The following is a 12,705-nucleotide window of genomic DNA, read 5'->3' as shown; positions in this document are numbered from 1 at the left end:
ACCATTGTCTTCTGTTAGACTGCTCTCTCTGCCCAGCCAGCTGTACCTGACCTATGAGTCCATCCCTAAGAGATTAACAGGCCAGCGCCCAGCCCGCCTCTACCTCACACGTGGGCCAGGCAAGAACACTGATGCTGAACGGAAATGCGTTTCTGGCTCTGTTGCCATTTCCAAGTACAGATTGTTTCTGTTTTCTCTGCTCATAGAAATTTACTATTTTACCTCCATGGTTGACTAGAGTGCTGTTCGTGACAATTATAAAGAAAATGATTTTTCAGACAGACCATTAGAAACTCCAGGGGCCCCAGGCCAGTGGGGCCTTTGAGCAGCAAGGGCTAGGCTTTACAAGCCCATTTCAACAAAAAACAGTGACTAATGCTGGACCAGGTTTTTGTTCATGTGGATCATATCTTATTGAAACCCTAGTCTAAGTTAAAACTGAGAAACTTTGAAGTCTTTATCTTTTTTTAAATAACATTAAATCTGTTACATAATGGGGGGTTTTTGGCTAAAAATAAAAGAAAGTGTAGGAAGAAAAGCAACACTGATTTATGTTTTTGCCCATCTCGATGTCCTAAAGGAAATCAGCTAGATTCTTGTTTCTCTTCTGCGTGTGATTTGCTGGAACATCGCATGTCCTGTAGCTTCTGGGACGTCTCAGTGGGCACTTTTGAGGGGACAGGGGCACAATCATATCCCGGTGTTTCTCTTAAAGGGTTTTGAGCTCGTGAACCCTTTACAGGGGAGCGAGATCTTGGACATCCCAAGGACCCCCAGAACACAATGTGAAACCTGCCATTCGATCAAACTGTCCCGTGTTCAACTTTATAGCTCAGTTTTCACCGTGCAAGCAAATATCTTCCGTTTGCTAGATTTCCTGCTGAACAGTGATCAACTAACTACTTTTTTCTCTTTTTTTAACAAAAAAATGTGGGTTTGCAGACAAGTAAGATGGCGACCTGAAGTCTCATTTCCACCTGTGTTGTTCCCGGCCCTCAGGTGCGTTTGGTGTCAGAGAACAGTCCACGATGAATGCATGAAAAACACCTTAAAGAATGAAAAGTGTGATTTTGGAGAATTCAGAAACATCATCATTCCCCCAGGCTACCTAACCGCCATCAATCAGATGCGCAAAGCCAAAAAAACAGATTATGAAATGGTAATTAGAATGTCTTTTTCTCATATAATCGATTTCTTAAAAAATTACTTAAGTCAGCATGCAAGAAGTGTGTATATGTATAAGTAACTGAGACAGAAGAACCAATCCTAAGATCAAAGTCAACAGAAATAAAAAGTCAGGACCCAGGAAGAAAATAAAATCCAACTGTGTAAACCAGAGATTCCCAAACGTAATTGGCCTAATGCCCCCTTTTCAGGGGGAAAAAAATTACTCGGTGCCTCCCTGGCCATGAAAAGCTTTAGTACTGTAGCCCATCATCCAGGATTACAGGTAGGTAGGTATCTGCTTCTGCAGCCCCCTGAGGCATTCCAACACCCTCTCACCCCCCCCACCCCCAGGGTGGTATCGCCAAGTTTGGGAAACACCCATAAAGCCCCACCAACTCAGGAGTTGGCTCATAAATTGTGTCCCTTGAGTTCTTCTGTGTCTAAAGGGGAATGGAAACGTGAGGTTCCTGGTTTCGAATCACGTGAGAGCTTTCAAGAACCTGGCTTCCTAAGCTGACCTCCATCCCCAATGGGGTTTCATAGGCTCGGTGCCAGAAAGACCTCCTTCTTAAAACGCTTCTCCGATGGGTCTGATGAACAGCCAGGTTAGGTAGGGAACGTCTCTGAGCGTGACTGTTGTCAGGAAAAGCAAACAAACAGGTGTGCCTCACTTGTTGCTCTGAAGGGATTTCTTTCCTGTGGCCTTTTGCATAGGATGCCCAGAGGTGAATTAACGTCACCTACTTGGCCCGCCCACAGAGGGCGTCCCACAGCAGGGCGGGCGGGGGGTTTGCAGTGTGAGAAGGGAGGCAAGAGTCTTTCTCAGTCTTTGTGTAGCTCTTACGGGATGATCAGGAAAAGCTAACGGCTGTTTACTACTTATTATTTATTTACTACATAGATGTGTCAGAATTGTTTAACATTTATTTTAAAACGAAGATGTTTGCACCTTGTGAACGTTCTGATGATCCTGCCAAAGAAACAGGGAGTTTAAATTATAAGTGTGTAAGGAGTCCTTAGATATGTTTAAATTCCACACTATTAAATGTGAGGGTTCCTTACACGCTAGGGTACATTCCTATAAGGGCAGCTAAGATCAGCTCCCATCAATCTCTAGTCTGTGAACAGTTGAAAGAACTTGAAACGTGTAACCTAGGAGACGATGAGAAAAGGCAAAATGCTTCAGATGTTTGTGCACAGAGGTTCAGGGTAGGGTTGTGTTGAAGAAAGCATGTGGTTTCTCGTTGTTTCAGCAAGCAAAATTACATCAATGAATGTAAGTTACTGAAAGGCCAATTTTTCAACTCAGTTGAAGGAAACCCCTCATGATTAGATGTAGTGGTGGCATGGGCTCCTTTATCAGTGAGTGAGTTCCTTCTTATGTGAGTCCGTAAGCCTGCACAGGCGACTTCTTAAATTTATGTATGAAAATTACATGTTAAGTAGGAAACTGTATTCCTTTTTCCTGAGTTTCTTTTACCTTCTTAGACTGCCTTGGTTTTTATATTAACTTGTTTGAACCGGCAGTGTTCTTGTCTTTCAGCATATTACACCACTGTTGTTCTGGATTTAACAGCCAAGTGCACACCATCTCTGAGACGTTCATCCCTTTTCATTTAACCTTGCTTTTCCCAGCTAGCCTCGAAGCTTGGGAAGCAGTGGGCCCCCTTAATCATCCTGGCCAACTCCCGAAGCGGAGCTAACCTGGGAGAAGGACTGTTGGGAGAACTTAGGACCCTGTTAAATCCAGTCCAGGTAATGGGAGACAAAGCCCCCCTTTCTCTACAGCTTTTCATTTTCCTAAATTACATTGGTTGCCGGTATTTTTTTTAATGTATTTTAATTAATCTTTTTCCTTTTTTAAAAATTTTAATCATTTTATTGGGGGCTCCTACAGCTTTCTTTTTTTAATCATTTTATGGGGGGGAGGCTTGTACAACTCTTATTACAATTCATCCATCCATTGTGTCAAGCACCTTTGTACATTTGTTGCCATCATCATTCTCAAAACACTTGCTTTCTACTCGGACAGTGTAAGACATGACAAAATAATGATGATTTTTAAATTATCAAGGTTTCATGGGGGGTGGGGAGGGGAGGGGAATGAGGAGCTGATAACAAGGGTTGTAGGTATTTTTAATCACTAATCACCTAATTACTATAAAAGGATTAAGGCAATTGAGCGTATAGAGAAAAGGAATGCTCATGTATTGCTGGTGGGGCCAAATCCTAGTGCAGCTGCTTTAAAAAGCAGACGGGAAGTTTCTTAAACATTTAACCATAAATTTATCCTGTGATTCAGGAATCCCACTTCCAAGTATCCATGCACTGTTCTCAGAAGGGGAAACAACCGTTACTGCCCGTCAGCTACTGATGTGTTCTGTCTGTTAGACTGCAGAGGACAAGGCAGCAGTAACAGGAGCATGCTGCTCACTGCATGCACAACGTAGAAGTTCAGAAATGTGCAAAGTGAATCAAGCTGGAAACGGCTCACAGGGTGTATGATCCCACTTATAGGAAATGCTCAGAAAAGGCAAAGCTTAGAGACAGTGGATTAAAGGGGAGCCTGACCTGAGAACTCTAAATGGGTCAGCCTGGGGTGAGGAGGATCTTCAGAACTGTGTGTGGTGGACTTACTTAAAATCACTGGACTGCATATTTTAAGTGGGTGTATTTTATGATATCTAAATTGTACTTCAGTTTTTACAAATAAGAAAGGGAACAGCAGAGGACCCAGCAGATAACTGGGATCTCCCCCCCCCCCACCCCCCAAAATCAAATACGCTCAGCCAGAGAACTTTTGCCAAAAGAAAATCTGCAGGGTAGGGGGTGGTATTTTTGGCTACAACATATCCAGTATAGGTCTACTTTCTAAAATGTATGGAAAACATTGCCAACCCGATAACAAAAAGGCAAGCAATCCAATTAAAAAATGGGCAAAGGACATGAACAAACATGTCACCAACGAAGACATACAGCCGCAAACACATGGGAAATCTGCCTGTGATCATTAGCCATGAGATTACTGAAGTACTTGGGATGGCTCTTCTATGACCTCTGCACCTCATAGTAACTTGTAACTCCCACCAAAGAACTGGTAGAAACATGCAGGACTCAAATGAGAGCACTGGTCAGTTTTGCTGTCCTGCCAGGTATGAAGTGAGCTGCCTTGCAATCGGGGACAGGGCAACCTCATGACCCAACAAGAAGGATGAGTCATCAGCAGAGGCAGCAGCACCGAGAGCCTGAGACAGAGGGGTGGACTTCCTGGCACTCAGTAAAGCTGAGTAACTTGGGGCTAGAGGCTAGCGTTTGAGGAGAGTGGCATTGGGGCATCTATCAGTGCTAACATTTGCCTAAGCCATGCTGAGGCCCGAGCGCCACATGGCTGGGAGGCTGAGGATCAGAGAGAGGTGTGCCTGCTGGCATTACTGGGGAAAACCACAACGGACCGGGAACTGTGTCCTTAGCACTTCTGACCCTGTTAACCTTCCTCATCAACCCATAACCATGAGCCTGTCTGTGTGCTCTGTGTGCCCCTTGCAATGAATTAGCAAACCCAACAAAAGTACAGTGCCAGGGGAAGGACTGTTGGTGTCAGGACAGGATAGAGAGATTGGAGGGGGAAGCATGTCTGACCTCTGCCTCATACGAATTGGCTGTGGACTGTAGTGAAGTTGGCTTCTCCTTCCCGCTAGTGAAGCCCTAGAAGAAGTGCTCCCCATGCCCCCCACAAGCACACCATTCTTGGAGTGCTGATGACATGCGGGTTACCGCTGCTAGCTCATACTTCGAAAAGAGCCGAGCAGCTCATTGTGCAATGATAAGAACGGCAATCGCTGTGCTTTCCTTTTTTTCTCTCTTTTTTAGGGGCGGGGGGCATAATATTGGGTAACCCTGCTTGTGCTTTTCTCTCTTGCTTTTTAATACTATTCAACATGAACAGCTTAAGGAAATGTTGAAAGGGTAAAGGGGAAACTGACCTGTGTTTGCCCACACAAATACTGCACCTGTGGTTTTGGTTTCGTCCTGTGCACCATTGGCTATGCATTTATGTATTTACATAACTACACAAGCATTTGTTTAGCCTACTGGCATATTTACCATGTTGCAACATTGTCCTCATAATAACATGTTCAGCAACAAAAATACTTAATGGATGTATCAAAACTTTACACAGTTTATCACATTGGAGGTTGAGATTGTTTCTATGATTATACTGTTACAAATAACATCACCTTTGTACACAACATTTTTGTCTTCTAAACTATTTTCCTATAGAATCATTTAACAGAATTCTGAATATGAGTGTCCTTTAATTTTTCTCTAGTTGTGTGCGTCTTTTCCAGCAAGTTGTATTGGTCATTTAATAACCATTTAGATCTGGCACCCTGGTGATAGGCAGCTGACACGGTGTGAGCAGCTGGGGGAGGTCCTGTGCTAACGTGGAGAGAGTGGGGGTCTGCCTCTGTGCTGGTCTGGAAAATCACGGGGGAGCTATTTGACCTTTGCACCTCAGTTTCCCAACCAGCAGAATGGGCTAGCTCCTGTGCAGAGTAGGGGATGTGAGGAGGAGCCATAATGAGCCTGCCTCGCATGGCGCAGGGCTGGTACTAACGTGAAGCAGGAAGAAACCCTGGTGTCATTTGGCCCTGTCTGTGCGCCTCCGGCGGAAGCTCATCCTCCGAGATGGAGGGCAGGCTTCCATGTTGTTTTCCTTCTTTCATTTCTAGGTTTTTGATGTGACTAAAACTCCCCCCATCAAAGCCCTCCAGCTGTGTACTCTGCTTCCCCGTTATTCAGCTCGAGTGCTTGTTTGTGGAGGGGATGGGACCGTGGGCTGGGTCCTGGATGCAGTGGATGAAATGAAGATTAAGGTACCATTCTTGAACTAACTGCCTTTCACAGAAGCACTTCCCAAGGAACAATTGAGTATTTTCTGTTGCGCAAAGGACACTGCCAATGTCTCACAGCTCAGAACGATACGGTTATGACGAAGCAGCCTGAAGAACTGCAGTAGAACAAGAAAGGAGTTGTCATGTTTGCATTTTTATTGCTTTGGTCTTTAAATGTTACAAGATCTATGCGTGTCCCCTAAGTACATAGATTTACCAAAGTGTTTAAAGATCATATTCTAAACCCATCTTTTATATTCTAGGGACAAGAAAAATACATTCCACAGGTTGCAATCTTGCCTCTGGGAACAGGCAACGATCTGTCTAACACATTGGGTTGGGGCACAGGCTATGCTGGGGAAATCCCTGTGGCACAAGTCTTAAGAAATGTAATGGAAGCAGATGGCATTAAACTCGATCGGTAAGTAGGTTGTTCTTGAGCTCTGGGATTACTGTTTAATTTAAAAACAAATCTGTCTCGTTAAAAAGTAAATTTTACAAGATTATGTTAGTTATAAAGGCCATGGTACCAAGTCATTATTTGGGGTATGTATTCCAAAGTTTGCATGCTCGTTTATTAGATATTCCCGACTCCTAGTGACTTAATACGCTGACCTAATAATATACACCAGCACAAAACACGCCTGGCCTCCCGATTGTGATGTGGGAGCCCCTGGTGACAGCCAGTGCATCGTCAGCCATCTCCTAGAGGGTCTTCCTCCGTCACTGATGCCCTTTCCCAGGAGCTTGTTTCCCTGATAACGTGTCCACGCTGGAGCACATCGATGTCTCGCCGCCCTGCTTTTCAAGGCGCACTCGGCGGTACTGCTCCGAGACCACGTGTCCTCTGGCATCCTTAGCCGTCCTCCGTCAGTGTGGCCACTGTTTTCAGATGCCATTTCAATAGGAGAGCCTCTAAAAAGCATAGACAGTTTATTTGTGGGTTTTTTAAGTTACTTAGCTTTTTTTGTTTGTTTTTAATTTTTAGATGGAAAGTTCAGGTAACAAATAAAGGATACTACAATTTAAGAAAGCCCAAGGTATGTTGTGCTTTCATACGTAAAATAGCTTCCTTGAAGCGGTCCTTGAATGCCCTCGCTGTGCACACTGTGTGGTCGGGCCCCGAGGCGCTCCTGGTGTCCAGCAGAGATGCCTGCTGAGGCGCTGGTCCTTCGAAGGGAAGCAGAATTCAGAGGAGGGAAAGGAACACAGGACTCCGCAGCCAGAGCAACGAGAAGCTGCAGAGTCTCTAACAGCCTTGTGAGCCAACAGGACGGAGAGCCACCTGTATCTTGAAAGGGTACTCAGGTGATGAAGGGAAAATAGCTTAGAGCAGCAACAGGGAGAGCCTTAGGCTGCTGAGGAAGTTCAAAGGCATCTCAGAGATAGCATTGACCCAGATTGAGCAAGTGGTTACACTAAAGGGGAAGAGAGGCTTGTTTTTGGTGCCCCTACCACGTTCCTAGTTCTTATGACTGGATAGATGATAAAGTAACCAAAATGAGAAAAACGGTGTTTTCAGAGTTGTTGATAAGATGAGTTCAATGTTGGGCTTATCAACTTTGAGGCAGTAGAGCAGTGGTTCTCAACCTATGGGTTGAGACCCCTTGGGAGTTCGAATGACCCTTTCACAGGGGCCACCTGATTCATAACAGTAGCAAAATTGTAGTTAAGAAGTAGCAATGACAATAGTGTTACGGTTGGGGGTCATGAGGAACAGTGTTAGAGGGTCGTGGCGTTAGGAAGGTTGAGAGCCACGGCTGAGTAAAGCGAGCCTTCAAGGAGTTGGTAACAGGCGTCTCAATGGACTCTGGAACCAGAGGCGAGCAGGGTGGCTTGTCGGCCTGTAGATGTTGGCTTCCATCCTGAGACTGCATGCCTGAGAGAAGGAGGGTAGAAGACAAGAGTACCAGGCTTGCCCCTTGACAGCAATCACTCTTAGCTGACATGCCCAGGAAGAGGGGCTACGGAAGGTGGTGGACAGTGTTGTGGGAGAAGAAGGAAGGCAGGGAGTGACACACAGGACGCAGCACATCAGAGGAGCACCGAAAACAAGCCTTTGTGCTGCGCCCTCCCCAGCCCTCTGACACAGTGGTGAGGGGATTCCTAAAGGGAGAAGCCTGTAAGGACAGAGACCTGGACATGAGATGATGGCAGCAGGCTCGAGGCCGAAGCCTTGCGGGTAGTAGAAGGCAAGCAGTGGCGGAGGCACACTGAAGAGGGCTGGAGTGCTGAGTGTGTACTGTGCAGACAGGTGAGGGGGCCGAACACAACAGAGGCTTAGGGATTCAAGTTAACAGGTAACTGAAGACTGGACACAGGGGTGCCTGAAACTAGAAACGCCTAGGCCACCTCCAAGAAGATGAGAAGCCTGGAGATTTGCTCTGGACAATGTAGCCTACAGAGAGAGTTTCTGGACTCTGGACTGCCAAGCAGCTGGAAAGGGATGGAGTGGAGGGTTCATTCACTGGCCCTTTTCCTCTGCTGTGCTTCAGAATAGCAGGAACCAGACGCCCGGGTTTTGGACAGGTGGAAGCAGAGGGTCTGCTGGTTAAAATGAAGGCAGGAAGCAAGTTTCCTTGATGCCTAACGCTCAGGACCTTAGAGCTGAGCCATTCTAGGTGAGGAGTCCGGGGTCCAGCCTGGGAAACGGAGTGCAAAGTCAACCCTACGGCGTTGTCAGCTTGCGGCTTTGCCTCTGGCCCTGGCCCTGGCCGGTGTACAGTAGCTGTGGGTGAAAAGTCAAGGCCGGAAGGGGCACACCACCTCCCGTACACGTAGCAAGTCTGCGTGTGTAATCCACAGCACATGTTGGACTGCAGCGTGATCTCTTCCTTGCTCTCGCTCACAGGAGTTCACAATGAACAACTATTTTTCTGTTGGACCTGATGCGCTCATGGCTCTCAATTTCCATGCCCATCGGGAGAAGGCACCCTCTCTGTTTTCTAGCAGAATTCTTAACAAGGTGTGTTGGATAAAATAACATTTCCTGCTTAGCACCAAAGGTACAGTAAAAAAAGTTTAATTTTTCTTAGCACTCTCAAATATATTCAGATTGACCTGATTTATGCAAACATTTATCAGCTCAGTTTTACCTAAGACTGCTAACATAAACCCTTGCATGTATTAATTAAGGCCTTTGATAACCACCAAAGTGTTTCAGATTCAGAGTCGGGAAGTTTAGAGCTGATTTTGCTTTCGCTGGTGTTCAGGTGGAACAGGCCCAGTGCCTCTAGTCCGTTCTGACTCACAGCAGCTCCAGGGAGCCCTGGATAGTGTTTGCGAGGCCCTAGATCTTTCCAGAGCAGGCCGCCGTCTTCCCAGTGGGGCAGTGGTGGGCTTTGAGACGCCAGCCTATGGTTGTCAGTCCAGCGCTTAGCCCACTGCGCAACCAGGGCACCTTGGTTTCTCTTCAATAGCAACAACAGTTGGAGGTAGATTATAGGCAGAGTAACTTTTTGGTGAAGATGTTTCCAGAAAAATCTTTGACAGGACTTTAAATTGACTGTAGCTCCTCATGATGCAGGCACGAGGTTAGTTCCTAAGGCAGGAAGCACTGGTGATCTGTTCAACAGCCCCAGTCCCCCTGTCGAGATTTGTGTACCCAGAGCTGGCTGTGCAACATATGATACCGGCATTCCTGCTGTTAAGAAACCCCGCGTGTTAGGGAAAGCTGGGATTTTCTCATTTTAATCTATTCTTTATAAACAGCAACTTTTTAGATCAGTAAACTGGGAGGAAATGCAACTGGGCAGATCCTTCTACTTCCCAGAACCTCTCAAAAATAATGGCCCTTATTGTCACTTCATAAAGGGGGAAAGTTAACACCACCCCATCAGCTGTACCACATCACTCAGACATTGAAGCCAGGAACAGCACAGGAGAGTCGAGTGTAAAATGTAAAGTGATTGTTGTTTTGTTATGTATTTGCTATGACTGCCTCTGTGGTGGCTCCTGGTTTTAACCCGTGAATCCGTAACGTGTCAGTATTGGTGGATGGGGGCAGCGTTGCATTCTTTACAAAGGTGGCCCACCGGTGCCCCTGCTTGCTATCAGCAGCCTGTCGTCCCCCTAGAGACGGGAGTCCCAGGCCCCTCGGGGAACTGCGTGGCGTCATTTTCTGGAGGCTGGCAGGGGTTCGGATTGTTCTCAGAATGCATGTCTGCCGTTGTTCACAGGCTGTCTACTTATTCTATGGGACCAGAGACTGTTTGGTGCAAGAATGTAAAGACTTGAATAAAAAAGTTGAGGTAAGCTTCCTCTAAAATTTTAGGTGACCTTTGAATCATGAAGGGTTTTTCCTGTTGTTTGTTTTGTTTTTCTAATTTAAATGCTGAGCGTTTTGTTAACATCGAAGGAATGGTTATTGTGGGGTAGGCCCTTTGTGAGCTTTGTGCACATCATCTCCGTAAGTTATCACACAGACCTCCACGGCAGTAATTTGTCGTCTTGTACACAAGAAAAGTACCCGTTTGCGCCGCTAGTGGCATCATCAGGCGTGACCCCTCCCTCATCCATTGAGTTCTGCCCGTGCAAGGCCTCCATTCACACAGGGCGATGGCTCGCAGTTCCCTAACAGCGCCGATGACTCATCCTAGGGGCTCAGAGGGTATTAAAGCCACCGTTTAGTTCAGATTACATTCATAGCCTACCTGTCTCCCTCAGTAGATAGGTAAACAGGGAAACCAAGCAGTAATGGCTGCGCTTTGCCATGGCTTCTCTGGTGTCAGGATGCCACAAAGCCTTTGTGTGCCCATCCCAAGCTTGCCTCAGAGCAGGAGCTGTAGTGTCTTATCGCAACAACAGGCATTCCCACAGAGAAACCTAGAACTCGTGACCTAAGTGAAAAGGGGAGTGCTGAGCCATCGGCCCCCTGGGGAGGAGGAAAGACAAGTGCCCACGGAAAGAGAAGCCAAGTTACACAGGGAGCTTTGAAGTGTCAGGCACTGTCCTGGGCACTGGAGGTAGTCGTGCTAAATTCTCTGCACTACTAAGGGTACCGCCCAGGGAGGAGAAAGAGACCAACCACATTGCAGGAAGTGCACAATGATAGGATGAGAAAGATGCAGTGTCACAGAATAAATACGTGCTGTGCACAACCCAAGGGGCTGGAAAGGCCTTGTGAGGCCAAGTGACAGTGACAGGCCGGGGTCCGAGAAGTAGGAAGTGGTAGCTCCGTGACAAAGAAGGGGAAGGTTGCTGTAGACTAAGACTAGCATACGCAGAGGCTGCAAGGCAAGGCAGTATGGCCTGTCCCAGCAAGTCCAGGCAGCAGAGCCTACAGGTGAGAGGGGGGCCAGTTAAGCAACTCTGATTTCATCATGAGCACAAAGCCAAGCCAAAGAAGGAATGTGATCAGGGGATGTATTCCCATTTAATAGCTGCCCACCCAGCGGTGCTGTCAGGGGTGCCTCAGGAGGGCGAGGCTAGAGGCACTTCACCTGTTGGGAGTATTTTAGGGACAAACTCGTGGTGTCTCTCTACCTACCTAAGGTCGTAGGTAGAAAGTAGCATCAGCTGCGGTTAGTGGTTAATGCGATGTGGAGAGGCCAAGAAGTCTGAGCTTGCTGCCAGGTATCGGGCTGGGGGCTGCGGGCTGCGGGCATGGTGCTGCTGTCTCCTGAAGTACAGACAGCACTCGGCGAAAGTGGCATAGCTACAGCTGGTGCTCGGTGGGCACATCACTGTCTGGGGCCAGCAGACTACGTGGCGAAACTAGCAGCGCAAAGGGCGCACTGGGTGCGCTGAGCTTGGCCGTGACGAGAGGGTTTGGTGCCCAGCTCGGAGGCGTGTCTTCCCGGTGAGGACAGACAGGAAGTAGAATCGTCAGCGCTGGCTGACGAGGTAGGAGGGTCAGTGTTACCCAAAAAGCACCGAGGAAGGATTCCAGGAAAGCTGCCAGTGAGACAGGACTGAGGACAACCACTGTCCTGACGAAAGGGGCACTGTGCATGACCTTGATGAGAGCTGTTCTTGTGGGGATGTGGGACACGCCAGGTGCTCAGGGGACAGGTAGGACAGACAGCATCTCCTCTTGCTTGCTCTTTGCTGCCTGTGTGGTTCTGAACAGTGAGTGTGGGCTAGCCTGTGTGACCACCAGGTGTCGATAGGATCAGGTATCGGGCATCAGAAGACCCAAAACAAACATTCATACCATTTCGAACAAGGGGGTCCAGATTGGAAACCCAAAGCCTATTTGCAGACAATTTGGATATCCCCTCAAAGGGTTCACAAGGAAGGGGATGAGCCAGCTAGGGTGCAGTATAGCACCCACCAAACACACATTCCTCTAGTTCAGCAGTTCTCAACCTGTGGGTCGCATCCCCTTTGGGGATCAAACAAACCTTTCACAGGGGTCGTCCAATTCATCACAGTAGCAAAATTACAATAATAAAGTAGCATTGAAAATAATTTTATGGTTGGGGGTCACCACAACATGAAGAACTGTATGAAAGGATCAAGGCATTAGGAAGGAAGGTTGAGAACCACTGCTCTAGTTCTTTAATGCTTCCTTCCCACCCCCACCCCCCACCCCAACTATCATGACTCCTATTCTACCTTACACATCAGGCTAGACCGGAGCATGCACCCTGGTACAGATAAGAGCTCCTAACATCTGGACTCCAGGATAGAAAATAATAAT

The 12,705-nt window shown here is 47.2% G+C and overlaps 1 protein-coding gene across 1 annotated transcript in view; it reads left to right on the top strand.

Annotated features, from left to right (window-relative positions):
• The first annotated feature begins 1,002 nt into the window (after positions 1-1,002).
• Positions 1,003-12,705, top strand: part of DGKE (diacylglycerol kinase epsilon) — a 13,336-nt gene continuing 1,633 nt past the window's right edge. Inside the window, exons 1-7 of the mRNA XM_004707031.2 lie at positions 1,003-1,159; positions 2,803-2,922; positions 5,901-6,044; positions 6,326-6,483; positions 7,051-7,102; positions 8,914-9,027; positions 10,241-10,312. Coding sequence (XP_004707088.1) covers positions 1,037-1,159; positions 2,803-2,922; positions 5,901-6,044; positions 6,326-6,483; positions 7,051-7,102; positions 8,914-9,027; positions 10,241-10,312 — 783 coding nt within the window. The 5' untranslated portion in view covers positions 1,003-1,036. The remainder of the gene's footprint in view (positions 1,160-2,802; positions 2,923-5,900; positions 6,045-6,325; positions 6,484-7,050; positions 7,103-8,913; positions 9,028-10,240; positions 10,313-12,705) is intronic.

Source organism: Echinops telfairi, unplaced genomic scaffold, assembly GCF_000313985.2.
Source record: "Echinops telfairi isolate 266 unplaced genomic scaffold, ASM31398v2 ScPeMD7_7458;HRSCAF=8496, whole genome shotgun sequence".
NCBI classification, from domain to species: Eukaryota; Metazoa; Chordata; class Mammalia; order Afrosoricida; family Tenrecidae; genus Echinops; species Echinops telfairi.
Note: the sequence above shows the minus strand (reverse complement) of the source record. Positions and strands in the feature narration are given on the sequence as shown.